The 14,917-nt window shown below is 58.1% G+C and overlaps 1 protein-coding gene across 1 annotated transcript in view; it reads right to left on the reverse strand.

Moving 5' to 3' along the window:
* Nucleotides 1-14,917, reverse strand: part of NCS1 (neuronal calcium sensor 1) — a 50,588-nt gene that overhangs the window by 21,978 nt on the left and 13,693 nt on the right. The window contains exon 2 of the mRNA XM_027615792.2: nt 4,625-4,649. Coding sequence (XP_027471593.1) covers nt 4,625-4,649 — 25 coding nt within the window. The remainder of the gene's footprint in view (nt 1-4,624; nt 4,650-14,917) is intronic.

A 14,917-nucleotide genomic window follows, 5' to 3' on the forward strand; every position in this document is an offset into this window, starting at 1 on the left:
TCGGGTTCCCTGCTCAGCAGAGAGCCTGCTTCTCCCTCTCCCTCTGCCTGCCCGCCACTCCCCCTGCTTGTGCGTGCTCTCTCTCCATGTCAAATAAATAAATAAAATCTTTTAAGAAAAAGAAAATTTGGAAAATAGAAACTATAAGAGAGAAAGGCACCACAACCCATAATGCTGCTACCCAACACGCACCTCTGGCTGTTCCTTCCCAGCTTCCGGGCCCTCTGCCTGTGTTCATGAGGGCCTGGGGTGGGCACGGGTGGGGGGCATTATCTGTGCCCTGCTGTCTGTCTGCCCTGGGAGTGACGTCAATTTCACAATCGTCTGCAAAGGGCCTGGGACCTGCTGCAGTTTCTTAGCCCTCACTGCAGTTCCTGACCTTCCAACAGTGACAAACCGGGTTCAGCATGGGAACGAAGATGGTCAAGAGCAAGGCGCAGGGACCCAGGCCGGCTGTGGATCCCGACACTGGCCTCACCTCTCGGCCTCCAGCCCCCTCCCTGCAAATACAGACAACCGCACAGCAGCGCGGGGGTGGGAGCCCCCGAGATGACCCCGAGGGGCACTCAGCAGGAGCCCGGTGCAGACTGAGCCCTAATGATGCTGGCCTGGTACCCCATTGCTGCAGCCTTGCCTGGGCTCTCCCAAGGACCTGCGCCCGACCAGCACCGAGGCCCGAGTGCTGCTCCCGGCTCTGCCTCTGCTCCCTGGGTGGCCCACGACCCCCATCACAGAATCATGTAAGAGCCCTGGGCCTTGGGCTCAGCCGGTGGAACGTAGGACTCTTAATCTCGAGGTTGTGAGTTCGAGGCCCACCTTGGGAGTAGAGATGACTTAAAAATAAAATCTTGAAAAAAAAAAAAAAAAAAGCCCTGGGTCTTGGTTCCCCCGCTGCATCGCGGCTACTGAAAGTCAGCACAAAACAAGGGGATCCTAGAGCATGCTGGAGAAACAAAGACTGGGCGGTGAGGACAGGCCTCTCGGAAGAGAGGACACGGGGTGCAGACGCCAAGATCTGGATGCGGAGAGCACAGCAAGGACAGGGGTTCTGAGGTAGGAAGGAGCTTGGTGTGGGTGAGGGACAGGAAGCAGGGGGATGCCCAGCGAAGCATCCCCCTACAAGGGAGAAGGTGAGGGGAGAGGTCCTGGGAAGCCCAAGTTTTCCCAGGGAGGCACCGTCCCCAGCTGCTGGGTGCCCTGAGAACTGTTTAGGACACGAAGGGGCTGGCTGGTGGCCGTGGTGGCAAAGGGTCCTCTGAGAAGGGCCCAGGGCACTTGGGATGCAACTGCTCATCCTACCCGTTTCCTGTGCAAAAGGCGGAGGGGCCGGTGGGCTACCTACAGTCCCAGTGAACCAGTGAGGCTCGGGTCAATCGAAGGATAACAGATGGGCTCCTTTTGTGGGCCAGCAACAATGGCACGGGGCGCCCTGAGCACTGGAGGAAACGGATCCAGAGTGCGATAATCTGTGATCCATTACCAATGTCTGCTGTGGGCGCCGGCGGGGAGAGTGGTGGCATGGGTGGCCCTGTTTAACCACCCCCGGTCTAGCTTCACCCTACAGGGTATAGCCATTCTAGAATACCACAGTGAGGTGGGTCGTGGGCTGACCCAGGAGGGACAGAGGAAGGCACTCAGTCAACCGTCTCCTAGGCTTGAAGGCACCACCAAAATGAACCAGAGGACATGGACTCGAGGCTCACAGAACTTTCTGGCAAAGAAAGATCAGTTCTTGTCTTTATAAGCTCTTCAGAGACAGTCACCCTATGGCAAGGACTGGGTGTCACAAGGCCTAGGGCCCCGGCTCTGTTATGGGAACCTCCACGAATGCTCTCCACAGGCCAGCCTCTTCGGCCTCCCTGCTGTTCCGCGAACCCTCAAACACGCCAAGTCTATTCTCACTGCACCTTCACGCTCACTCTTCCCTGTGCCTGGAACTCTCCTCCACGGCCGAGTCCTTGTCCAGGCTGTAGCTGAAATACCAGCTTGGCAAATGAACCAAAGGCACTCCACCCGTCTGGGCCTCAGTTTCCCCACTGTCATAATGAGAAGGGGACCGTGACGCTCAGGACTGCCACATGGGTTGTACTGATGATGATACCAGGATTACTGTTAACACCACCAACAGAGAGAGGGCTACTAGGCTCTGCTCCAGTTGCTTTATGTGAATTACATCACTTGTTCTTTACAATAGTCCTATAATGTTTAACTATTATTACCCTCATTTTCCAGATGGGAAAACCAAGGCACTGACAAGTCGAGCAACTTGCTCAAGGTTGTTCACGCAGGACGTGGGGTGTGGGTACCCAAGCCCAGCGCCCTGGTTCCAGAGCCCGCCTCGCTGCTCTGCCCTGCCTTCTCCGGGGGAAGCACAGGTGTAAGCAGGGTAGAGCCTGGAGGCTCAGGGGCCCTGTCTAGGATATGCCATGATGGGACACTCCTCTGGGTGACAGTGAGGAGGAACTGAATGAGGCCATGTCTGAGAGCTCGCAGGGCACACGGCGGCGCTGGGGAAGCATCTGCCATCTCTCCGGGACAGACTGTACCTTCTGCCCTGCCGGGCAGGGCTCGCCGTGTTGGCCCCCAGGGCAGCTCCCAGGAGACAAGAGCAATGTATGGGAAGCACTTGGCGTGTGCTTCTTGGGGGCTGAGCACCTGCTGTGGCCAGGCTCTGGGGGCACAGGGGCGAACAGGGCAGGGCCGGCCCTCAGGGCCAGGAAAGGAGGCAGGGAGGCTCATAGATGAGTAACTGTTATGGGCTGTGTCCCCGGCTGTGATGGAGGGCCCAGGGGTCTCAGGGAAGAAGCCCTGAGGGTGGGGAGATAGTAGCCAAGCAAAGAGGTGGAGGGGTATCCCCAGAAGGGGGACAGACCAGGCAAAGTTCAGGAAGGCCCAGGGAGCGAGGTGAGTTCAGGAACAGAGAGCAATTCTGGCAGGCCAGGGGGCAGAAGGAGGCTGGTGGGATCAACAGGGTCAGACCAAAGCGGTCCTCATCCCCATATAAAGATGCCGAAGGCACCGCCTTCACCTGAGCGTCAGGGAGGGTTTCGGCAGAAGCTGAGCATTGTCAGGTTTTTGTTCAACAATGACCCCTCTGGCTGCCAGGTGGGAAGGAGGGGGATAATGTACAGATGGGGAATCCCGGAAGGCTTCCTGGAGGAGATGACTTGGATGAGCCTTGGGAGAGGAGAGCTCAGCTGGCCTAGGAAGGTAGGAAAGAAGGGTGGGGAGTTCTGAAAGGGAGATATGAGTAGACAAGGGCCCAGGAAGGAAGGGCGGGGAGTTCTGGAAGGCAGAGCCATGGGGATAAAGACCTAGCAGTAGGAACATTTCTGGAACGCTCACCTGGGGAAGTGCAGAAGTGAAAAGGAGGTCGGAGGCAGACCAGACCCACAAGTTGGTCCTCGGATGTGGGGGAGGAAGAAGGCGGCAGCGGCTGCTCCCACCACATGCACTCCTCCCTTCCCCCCCCCCCCCCCATTGCAGGAGTAGCCGGCTCACCACCCGGGTTCCGCCCACCGGGCTGGGTGTCCAGCATGGGGTCAGCAGAGCCGGGCAGGGCGGCCGCAGCTCCCACCCTCTGCCACCTGGACTCAGGGACCTGGAGTTGCACGGACTGGCCACTAGGGGAGCCTGGCCAGGAGTCTCAGGGCGTGGGTCCCTGCAGGCCCGTCGCGGCTGGCTGTGACAGGGGGCACATCCCTAGGCCTCAGTTCCCCATCTGAACGGCGCACAGAAGACCAGTGGCCGTGGCTGTCATCTCTTGGACACCGTGCTACGACCTTCACAGGGAATGTCTTCCCAGTGAGTCATCATTCCCACCGTACACATGGGGAAACTGAGGCCCAGAGAATCACTTGAGGCCTTGTCAGGATTTAGAGTCCATTTCTAAACCACCAAACTTTCCTGGAAGTTACCCAGGCTTGCCTCCTCCCCTCCCTAACCCCCCAACCTCAGGTCTACCCTAGTGTGAGCCTCCCGTCAGCACTACATTCCACCACATTCCACAGGTGACCAGGTGACAGACAATATGCCACTCCCCTCTCCCCCAGCCCAGGCAGGCACCACTAATCCGTTACAGCCCTCATTAATCCCTCACTGCTCTACTTTCCCTTTGCTCCATGACATACAGCCTCAGAACCCTTCTTAACACGGCACTCTGGGCAGCCACTACAGATTGAACGGAACGGGCATCCAAGAGAAAACCTATCTGCCATCCTTGGTCCAGTCTCACTGCTCACTTTATAGAAGAGGGGGCTGAACCCCAGAAATGGGAAGAGACTTCTCAAGGCCACCGGTGACTTAGTGACAAAGCCAGGCCTGGGACCCAGTCTCCTAACTCGTTCCTGGTCCAAACCCCTCTCTTTGGTGAGCAGGGCCTGATGGTCCTTAGAGATGACACACAAGGCAAGGAGTCCCCAACACCCCCTCTCCACTCCAGTTCAACTGGCTCTACATCAGCCCCTTGTGGACAAAAAAGTCTAAATGAAGGCTGCCTTGGACAGAATGGTAGAGGAGCCATGCTCAGAAGCCCCTCCCCGTGCCCCTGTCCTGGGCAGCTGGACTGCTGTCCCATCAGCCCAAAGCCTCCCCGCCAACAGTTTGGGGAAAAACAGCTACTCACCACTGCTGGACTTCCTTCTCGGTAACTGCAAGAGAAAAGAGAAGTAGCCTTTTAGCTACTTAGGGGATGGGCAGACCCCGGGGAGCCTCCTTCCTGCCCTCCCCAGCCCGCCCCCACGGCCTGCCCACCCCTGTCCCCCGAATGAACAGTCCCGGTCAGGAGCTCCGTGTCCTGCCACCCCGGCAGGGGACGGCACTGGCCTATCCCTCCTGAGGGCCACTGTGCTTCTAGAAGGATTGACGAGAACAGCCCCTTACACGCGGGGTTGGCTCTCCCTGCTGTCCTGGGGGGGGGCGGCGGGGGGGCCGGAAGGAGCATCACACCCAAGCCAGTGTTTGAGATATGCCGCTGCGCCCCACCTCTCATTCCCAGGACAGCACCGTCGGAGAAGGCACTCGGCTGCCCTGCCTGTGTGTGGCAGGCCAGGACACAAAGGCTGAGCAGTGCCCCGGGGCCCTGGCAGCCCCCAGGCCCCTCCCCTCCTCAGCCTGCCCCTCCAGCCCCCCACGGCAGTCACTTCCAGGTTTTTTACAGGCAAGAAGAGAACAGAGCCGTAAACCAAAACCTGGGACAAGCCACATAACGTGGTCGAACACCCAACCAAGCCCAAATAGTCATTCTCTATTGAACCGTGAAACAAACAAAAAAAAAAAATCTTTTTTTTTTTTTTCTGAAAAGTACTAAATTGGCTCAGATTGGAACCAAACCAGGGCTCTCTCTACGATCACTGAATGAGAACATGTAACCACCTCCCGGGCCACACTCACTCTCTGTGGGGGTGACTTTGGGAGGTGCCTCCAGCAACCCATGCCTCAGTTTCCCCATTTGTAAAGCAGGAATAATAGGACCTGCCCCATGAGCTGTGCTGGGAATTCAATCAGAACAGGTATGAAACGGGTGTGAAAGCTCCTGAGTCCCTGGCACGGGCCCTGGCCCGCCTACGTGCTCCATGCCCACTTGTGGAAGGAATGAAGGAAGGTACAAATGAACGGACGGACAGGAAGGTGGGTGCCAGGTGGAGGTCAGCTGAGTAAAGGAATTGCAGCCTCCTCCCAAGGAAGTGGGAAGGGAGGCCCAAGGGGGTATCCCTGAATTGCTGTGCCTGATTGGACTCAGGAGGCCACTTTTCCAAAACCCGCTCAAAGGAAGCTTGTAACAGCTGCCAGTTACCAAGAGCCCACCGGCTCCGTGCCAGGGTGGGCCTCTGTGCTTTGGCTCAGCCGCCCTGACAACAGCTCCAAGGGAAGACAGTGTTACTCTGCCCTGGCTCCAAATGGGGAAACTGAGGCATGAAGGGGCCAGGACGTGAAGTGAGAGGGGGAGGCTCTAAACTCTGTGTGTGGGCCAGCCATCTGATCCACAGGCTGTAACCTGGTGGTCAGACCCCTGGGGCAGGCTGGAGGCCCACCGCCAGGTTCCTCCTCCCACAAGCCCAAATCCCAGGCAGAGGAAGAGGCCAGTCCCCCAATAGGCAGCCGATAAACAGAGGGCATGGCGACAGTGGGAGGTGCCAGCTACGGGGACTGGCCAGACCTGGAGCAAAGAATACAATTTTCCAAGAGTTTTGGCAGACGACAGAAGGTGGGAAGGGGGTCAGGTGTGGGGGTGGAGAGGGAAAGGGACCTTGGTCTAACCTAGGCTGAGGTGCCCTGGACTCGCAACCCACTCCTGGCAGTGAAGGGCAGCAGGGGCAGGGGCTGATGCTCAAAGCCCGAACCTGGAGAGACACAGGAGACCCATCACAGCACAGGCAGGAGCTTACGGGGAGCCTACTCCGGAGCCAGACTAGGCTGCCTGGATTCAGACCCAACTCCACAGCTTACTCTGTGTCCTCGGGTAAAGTACTTCCTCTCTCTGAGCCTCAGTTCTCCCGTTTGTAAAACGGGTCCTTGTGAAAACTACAATGGCTTGATGCTCTTTCCTGCATAAGAATCCCACAGGTAGGGGCACCTGGGTGGCTCAGTCGTTAAGCGGCTGCCTTTGGCTCAGGTCATGATCCCAGGGTCCTGGGAGGGAAGCCCGCATCATCGGGGCTCCCTGCTCAGCGGGCAGCCTGCTTCTCCCTCTCCCTCTGCCCCTCCCCACTGCTCTAGCGCGCGCGCGCTCTCTCTCTCTCTCTCAAATAAATAAAATCTTTAAAAAAAAAAAAAAAGAATCCCGCAGGTAGGTGATAGTCCCGTTTTCCCAATTAGATTGAGGTTCAGACGAGTCCACTTGCTTATAGTCAGCCAAGGTCACCTTGCCAGGAAATGGCAGGGCCAGGACTGCCTTCAGAGCCCAGGATGGACGCCCAGTTGGGTGCCTCCCCCACCCCGAGAGAAAGAGGAAGAGCTGCATGACCTTGTGTGACCTTGGCATCACGTGACAGGAACGGTGGCAGGAGCTGAGTGGCAAGAGTTTGGGTGGCAGATCCACTGCTGACCTCTGGCCTCACAGGGCCAGAGAAGGCTCCCCTGGAACCCCCTAGCTCAGAAATTTCTCCCAAGTCCCCAGGATGGAACAGCTAGCTACGTGGGGGGAGGGAACATAGTTGGCTGCCCCTCCCCCATTGGAAATGGTACCCAACATGAACACTGGTTGATCAGCAGGCAGCTAAGCCCCAGGGGCAGTGAGCTGGGGTGGTGGGCGATGGGCCCTTCTGATGCTTTAAGGAGCTAATTAACCTTCAGGAAACAGACAAAGCCATCAGGTGTCCCCTGGTACCATGCCAGGGCCAGCAGGTCATCACTGCCTCACTGCCTGGAGCCATGGAGGGTCCTGAGTGGGGTGGGCATCAGGCAGCCCTCTGGGGACCCAGCCACCTACCCGAAGCCCCTCCACTGGTGTCAGGAACCTGTAGGTGACCAGTGTGAACCTGACTGTCCAGGTGAGGCAGCTGAGCCAGAGACCTGAGGAAGGACCCGAGGCCACGGCCAGAAGGAGGCAGGCAGGAGGTCATTGCCCAGGTCTGCTCAGTGCCGAGACCTGCGTTCTTACCATTCTGTCTGGGTTTCCAGGAGCTCAGCCATTCCCACGCTACCTTCTCGATTCTTCCCTAACCACCAGTCCGATGATTCACTCAGGATGTTTCTCTAAATCAGCTCGCTCATTTCACTGACTTGCCTGATCTAGATTTAGTCTAAGCACCAATATCCATAAAATTACCAATGACGTGTGCTGTTCGTATATTTTCTAATACACAACAAAAATATAACCATGAAGATGATTGTCCTTGATCAAACCTGGCCTCTCCAATAGTGAAACACCCCGAAATCATGTGCCCCGCTGATTTCATGCCGTGGGAGGACATGGCATCCATGGAGTGCTCTTGCCAGAAATATTCAACCTGAGTCTAATCATGAGGACATAACCAGACCAGACAAATCCAGAAGGCAGGACATTCTACAAGGCAACTGGCCAGGACACTTGAGTCAGTCAGTGCCATGAAAGGTAAAACAAGGCAGGGGATCATTCTGGAAAAAGAGACAAGACCATCAAATGCAGCTCGCAAAGCCTGGATTGGGTCCTGGATCTGGTGTTAAAGACCAGCCACAGAAAACATTATTCGGATCGCTGCGGAAGCTGCACCATGGGGCGCAAGCAGATGCCCCGATGGACTCGCTGCTGATTTTCTTAGGGGTGGGAACGGCACGGAGGTGGTGTGGGAGAACGTCCCTTTTCATCGGAGATGTGCCCTGAAGTATTTGGGGGTGAGGGTCAGGATGCCGGCAGCTTCTGGTAGGAGGTTCAGAAATGTACACACATATGTTTAGAAAGAGAAGCAGCAAGCCCCAGCAAAACGCTGGCCGCCGGCAAATCTAGATGAAGGACACACAGGTGCTCGCTGCCCTGTTATTTCAATGTTGCTCTCGCTTTCAAAATGAAAGGTTGCTGGGACATATTTGACCTCATCAGCCCACAACCTGTGTGCGCCCCCATCCCCCCTCCCGAGAGCGGGGGAAGGACCGGGGGTCCTGCAGCTCTGACCACCACAGGCACCAGGAGGCAGGAGGGGGTGGGGGACATCACTGGGTCCCTCTGCTCCACACTCCACCCAGATGCCAGAGTGACATTCCCAGGCTCAAGCTTCCCAGCTTCTCCCCGGGGCCTCCATCCAAGTGTGAAATTAAATAGGCATCCACCCACACCGCGCTTGCACTAGGCGGGTCCACGCTCAAGGCTCAGGGCTCAGGACAACAGAAGGCTCTCCTCAACGTTACCTCAGCCCAGCACTGCCCCCTCCAAGCCCCTCGCTAGCCACCCCCCCCACCCCCGCTCCCTGGCTCCTGTACCTGCGGTTCCTCCGCCCAGGACATTCGTCCTCACCTCCTTCACCTGGGTAACCCTATGCACCTTCCCAATCCCCGCTGGGATGTCCCTTCTCTGCAGAGCCCTCCTGCCCTGCCACGGCCCCCTCTGAAGCCCCCTGCTATGTGAGAATCACTGCTTCCTGCCTCATCTGTCTTCCCATCAGCTCCGCAGCGGAGGGTCAGACCGGGCGCTGCCTGCCAGGGCCAGCTCAGCGAGGAGGGGGGCAGCGGTAGAACGGAGCGGCCCGCAGAAGGGGCCCTGGGGTCAGCCCAGCCAGCACTCCAGGCCAGGGCTCTGGTCGTGTGGCCCTGAGCAATGACTCCACACTTTGGAGCCTCGGTTTGCTCATCTGAAAATGGGACAAACAACAGCCTCTGTCTTAGAGGGGGAGGGTGTACGGAAAGCGCCTGGCATGATGGGTGGCACCCAGCAGGCACTCAACGGTGCCACTTTTTCTCCTCTTCCCAGCTGGACGCTAAGCACCCAGAGGCCAGGGCGCTTCTCGTGGCACACCCCAGCATCACCGGGGCACCCGGCCCGGTGTCCTGCACACGGCAGGCAGAGAATAAACCCTCGTTGATTTCCTCATCATCGCCAAGCCACTTGGCTGCATTTGGGACACACCCTACTGTGTTTCTCAACACGTTTACTTTTACAACTGCCATCGGCTTTGGGCACCTTTACAGATGAGCTGCCTTTCTCCAGCCCCCTCCTGCCTACAGGCCAGGGGGCCCCAGGCTCATTAGGAAACCAGTATTTACCTCAACCACATGGTTGAGGGCGCCTGGGTGGCTCAGTTGGTTAAGCGACTGCCTTCGGCTCAGGTCATGATCCTGGAGTCCCGGGATCGAGTCCCACATCGGGCTCCCTGCTCGGCGGGGAGTCTGCTTCTCCCTCTGACCCTCTTCCCTCTCATGCTCTCTATCTCTCATTCTCTCTCTCTAATAAATAAATAAAATCTTTAAAAAAAATAAAAAATAAAACCACATGGTTGAGGCGGCGAGAGGCTCTGGGCCAGTGTCCTGTCTTTGCCGTGTATAGGCTGTGTTACTCTGAACAAGTTACTTAACCTCTCTGAACCTGGTTCCTCATTGAAAGATGGGGTATAAACTCCTACCAGACAAGAGCCATGGGGAGGGCTTCTTTAGAGGTAGCTAGAAAACTCCCAGCTTAGAGTGGGCACAGAGCCAGGAGGAGAGGGGCTGGGCATCCCCTCTGCTCCCCTCCCAGAGACCTCCCTGAGAAGCAGGGAAGGCAGGGAGGAGGCTTGCTGGTGGCTGGGAGTGGGGAGGGGGCCCAGGTGTGGCCCACTCCCCAGCTGTCCCCCAGCTGGCTCACTGCAACTAGGCCTTCACCCCCTTCGGCAGGGGTGCCTGCAGAGCCCCTCTCTTCGCCACCCCCCTTCGCCCCCCCAGCAGGAAGAGCAGGAACAGCACTCCCGCTCCCGAGGCTGCTCCCTGGGCCTCCTCCCTCGCGCACAGCTCTCGTCTGCCAGGAATGAACGCGAGAGAGCTGGTCCCTGGAGCCCCGGATAAATGTTGAGTCTGATTTTGATTTCCCTAAAGCAAAATACCTCTCTCCTGATTGAAGCTCAGCTCAAACACGGTGGGAACAGAAAGCAGGGGTTGGTGGCCCCCACAGAGGGCCTGGCTGCAGCAGGAGGGATCGAAGGCCCACCCCGCTCATTCTGCCCTCTCCAGCCACAGCCCTATGGCCAATCCAGACCCCGTTTCCGTCTCCAGGGACAGAGGCTGGGTCGAATGCCTGTGTCACCCATGCCTCCCACCCCCGTTGCAGCAAGAAGGCCTCTGGTTTGATGAAGACAAAAGGCGAAAGTGGGGCCGTCTGGGCCTGGCCCCAGCAACCCCTTGTCACTAAATCTGACACTCCAATAGTCCTGACACATTTGACCACTCGGACAAAGAAGTGCTCAGAAGTGCAGAAAGACAGCTTCCAGAAGCACAGCACCCCTCAGACAGCTCCTGCTCAAGCCCCGGGCCTCTCCTTTGCTCCACCTCCAAATACTAGAGTCCTTTGAGTCCCTTTCTCACACGGCTGTCAGGGATGGGGGGCAGCATAGGCACCCCACACACCTCACCCCAAGCTCCTCTCCAGCTGGCCCCCTCTAGCTCAGCCCCTGCCAACACTCCACGTGGCCCAAAGAGATCCCCACCTCAGACTGGACCTCCCCTTCCTGGGGACACCCCTTTCCTGCTCTACTGGGCAGAAAACACAGCAACACCCCCACATTCCAGAGCCAGCCGGGTGTCCCCCACCTGACCCGCCTCCCCCAAGCACTTGCCAGCCTCCCACCCCCCCCAATCTAGTCCCCACCAGCAGCTGCCAACATCCCTAATTTGACGTGTCCCTCCCCTCGCAGCAAAGCTCAGAGAAGGGAGGGAAGCGGCTGCCATGCCCCACACAGCCTGCCCCTCCCTCCATCCTGGGGACAGGCCCCCCCCACCTGCAGGAGGGGCAGTTCCCTCTAGGGAAGGCAGCATAGTGGGGTAGGCTCCTGGGACCTGGATTCCGGGGGTCTGCTACTCCCCCACCGTGTGACCTGTCCCTTTTCCTGTCTATGAAAGAGGACACGGCTCCTCCCCCACACAGCAGACCTTACCTACAGTGCTAACTGCGGAGACGAGAGAGCGAGAGAGCGAGAGAGCGAGAGAGAGATGCTCGGGAGTTTCCCTCCCAGGGCCCTGTCCACAGAGCAGACACCTGCACTCCCCCAGCCTCCAAGAGCCACACGCCCCACGAGCCCCAGGTCATCTCCCAGCAGACCCATGTATGCTGCAGTGGAAATACACTGGTGTTCCCATGGGGGCCGGGGACTAGGCGGCCCACCTTGGCCCTGCAGCTTTCCCTAGACTCCAGAGAGTTCCAGTCCCCAGCTCCCGCACCCCATGAAGTGACCTGCAGGCAGCCAGCCAATGGCCATGGACTCCCCCCGCCACCCTGGCCAGGCCCTGTGCCCCAGGGCAAAGGCCATGGACACCCACCAGGGGCGGTGCGGAAACAGGAGGGCGGGCACAGGCCCTGGGCCAGGTGTGGTGCTAAGGTGCTAGGAGCCCTCAGCCGCCGGGGGGTGGCAGGCTCCTCTGCAAGAAGGAGCCCTTGGGGACAGCTGCCTCGGAGATCAGCTACAACCGGGTGACATACACAGGAGCTGACTCTCATTTGATGCCTCCTCCAGAGGGGGGGGGGGGAGAGAGGCGGCCAGCCCTCCGCCCGCCCCACTCCTGCCTTCCATAAATGCCCAGCTGGAGGGAGCCAGCCTGAGCTCATCGGAAAGGCACCTGGCTTCCTGCCCAGAATCCCAGGGCGCTCCAGGCTAAGCAGGGTGCTGCGGAAGCCCCTCTAGCTGACCCAGAAGGAGTGAGTTCCCCAGGGCCCTGGCCCCACACCCCCAGCCCTCCCCTCCGGGCACCCCCTGCCACTGGTGGTTAGCACACCCACGTCAGCTGGGGCCAACAGCAGTCTACAGGACACGGGGCAGGGCCTTGCCTGCCACGTTCTTACCACACCCCGAACCTTCTGTGCAGGCTCACCTGCGGAGACTTGGGGGCATCAGCCATCTGCAGACCCACCTGGACCAGATCTGTGAGCTGCCGCTACAAGGCTAGCCCTGCACCAAGCCCTCTGCACACAGGATTTTGTAAAGCCTCCCAAAGCTCCAGGGGTCACAGCTCTGGCCAGAGCGAGGCCAGCTGCCCACCCCTCACCCCTCTGCTCCTGGGACCGACTCTGGCTGACCCGCCTGTAACCGCCTGGAAGCTGGGCTCTCTCCCACCACAGGCCTTTGTGGGGACAGGTCCACCTGCTATCTCGCTGCTGTGTGACCTCAGTCAATGTACACCCCTCTCTGAACCTTGAGCTTCCCTCCCTCTCATGGAGCTGCTGTCGGAGCCAACAAGAGCATGCAGGCCCAGAGCACTGAGCCCAGCAGGTGACGAGTGACACAGAGACTCAGACTATCATGACGACAGCCACGGTGTTAGAATAAGATGTCAGGGGTCTCAATGCCACTGGGGCAGCAGCAAAAGATATGGCCTGCGGGGCCGGTGGGGCTGATGGGAAATGTCCTCCGGCACAGAGAAGAGCCAAGCCCTCAAGGGGACCGAGGTGTGAGAACTGCTCAGGACCGCTCAGATCCCAAGGCAAACGCCCCTGCTCCCTGTTGGCCGCTCAGGATCCTCCTGAGCCCCGGACAGAGCCGGCTCCGTTGGCCGAGCTCTTGTATTGCTCCAAGCTCTGTGCTGACAGGTGGGGGGGCCCTGCCAGCCCACCCAGCTGGTGAAGAAACTGAGGCTTCACAGAGGCAAAGACACCCGTCCGAGGTCACAGTCAGTGGTGGAGGAGTGGAGGTGGGCGCCCAGGTCCCTCCAACTCCGAAGCCCGTGCTCAAGAAGGCTTTAGCCTGGAGATGGTCGTTTCCAGGGAGGGGGCCACCTGCCGAGCCCCGCAGGCCGTGGCAAGCCCTCGCTGAGCACCTGCAGTCGGCCAGGCCCTGGGCGCCTGGGGTGTGAGGTTCATGGCCCAGCAGGGAGCAGCGGCTCCTGCCCGTCAAAGTGCCCCTTGCTGGTCCACCCTCTGAGAACCAGGCTCTGGGCTCCACCTTTCTCCTGGACGCCGAGACCTTCCCACATTCAGATTTGCCAGCTAAAGCATGATGTGTGTCTTTCTGCTCATGTCTCGGTTTTCTCATCTGACAAATGGGGTAAGAATGCTCACTCCCACCGGCTTACGGGGAGATGAAAGTGCTTGGTCCCTGGAGAAGGGCCATGTGGGGAGGAGTCCAGGGGCTCCCCAAAGGTGCCCTCCCCAGAGCCTCTGAGGCAGAGGGCTGGTACGTTCCAGCTCAAATATTCCCATGAGTTTTGCATTCTGCTCCATCATTTATACACATTTATTTTACCCTAAAGTTATAAAACATATTGATTTTACTTTCTATATGTTAAATAACTTCTCCCCCTAAAATTCTTAAAACTGCAGAAAGATGTACTGTCTTATGGCTTCCAGGTGCAAAAACGTCTCCATTTACTTAACATTCACTGCGTGCCCACCTGCGCCTAAGCACGTGGCAGGCATTCATCTCATTCACTGCCCGAACGAGGCTGTGGGAAAGGACTTTGCATCCCCCTTCTACAGATCAGGAGACTGAGGCTTCTAGAGGTGAAGCCACTTGCCCAAGGACCAACCCCAGTCTGCAGCGAGGCTGGGACCAGAACGAGGGTCCGTGTGAGTCCAGAACTTGCTGGAGAAGTACAGCATTTCAAACATCACAAAAATGCATTCTGGGAGTTACCTTCCTGCCTGACTCCTGAACTGCATCACCTGGGGCCCTTGAAGAGGCACCAAATCTTTGGCTTCGACTCCCCAGCAAACGGCCGCCGGGGCTGGGAAGCAAAGGTTTTCAATATCTGCTGATCTATTAACAACTTGCTTTGGCCAAGGGACCCACACCAAGGGACACTCACAGGTTCCAATCCCAGCCGTCCCACGTTCCAGCTGTGTGACATTGGACAAGTCAGTTCATCTCTCTGAGGCTCGGTTTCCTCATCAGGAGACTGAGGATAAAACCTACCCCGGCTACATACGCAGGGGAAAGCCCGGACAGCAGAGGGAGTGGTTTTGTTCTTGTCTTTCTGCCTGCCTGCATTATCTGATTTTGTCTTTCCTCGGCGGCCGGGGGGGGCTCCATGGGGCAAGATCTGTGTCTGCCTCAGTCACAGCCATAAAACAACATCTGGTACGTAGTAGGTGCTCAATGCCTATCTGCTCTTGGAGAATGCATGTGTGTCTCATGCGTGTTTTAGGTGGGGAAGTAGACGCACCTGCTTTTACTTTCTAGAACTCAAGGTATTCCGTCTGGCTCATTAATGGGCTTGCTCTGATGGCTACACTCTTGGGCGCTCCTCTCTCTCTCTCTCTCTCTCTCTCTCTCTCTCTCTCTCTACTCCCTCTCCCTTCCCCCTTCCCCCCCTCCCTCCCTCTTCTCTC

The sequence above is a fragment of the Zalophus californianus genome, chromosome 13 (genome assembly GCF_009762305.2).
Source record: "Zalophus californianus isolate mZalCal1 chromosome 13, mZalCal1.pri.v2, whole genome shotgun sequence".
NCBI classification, from domain to species: Eukaryota; Metazoa; Chordata; class Mammalia; order Carnivora; family Otariidae; genus Zalophus; species Zalophus californianus.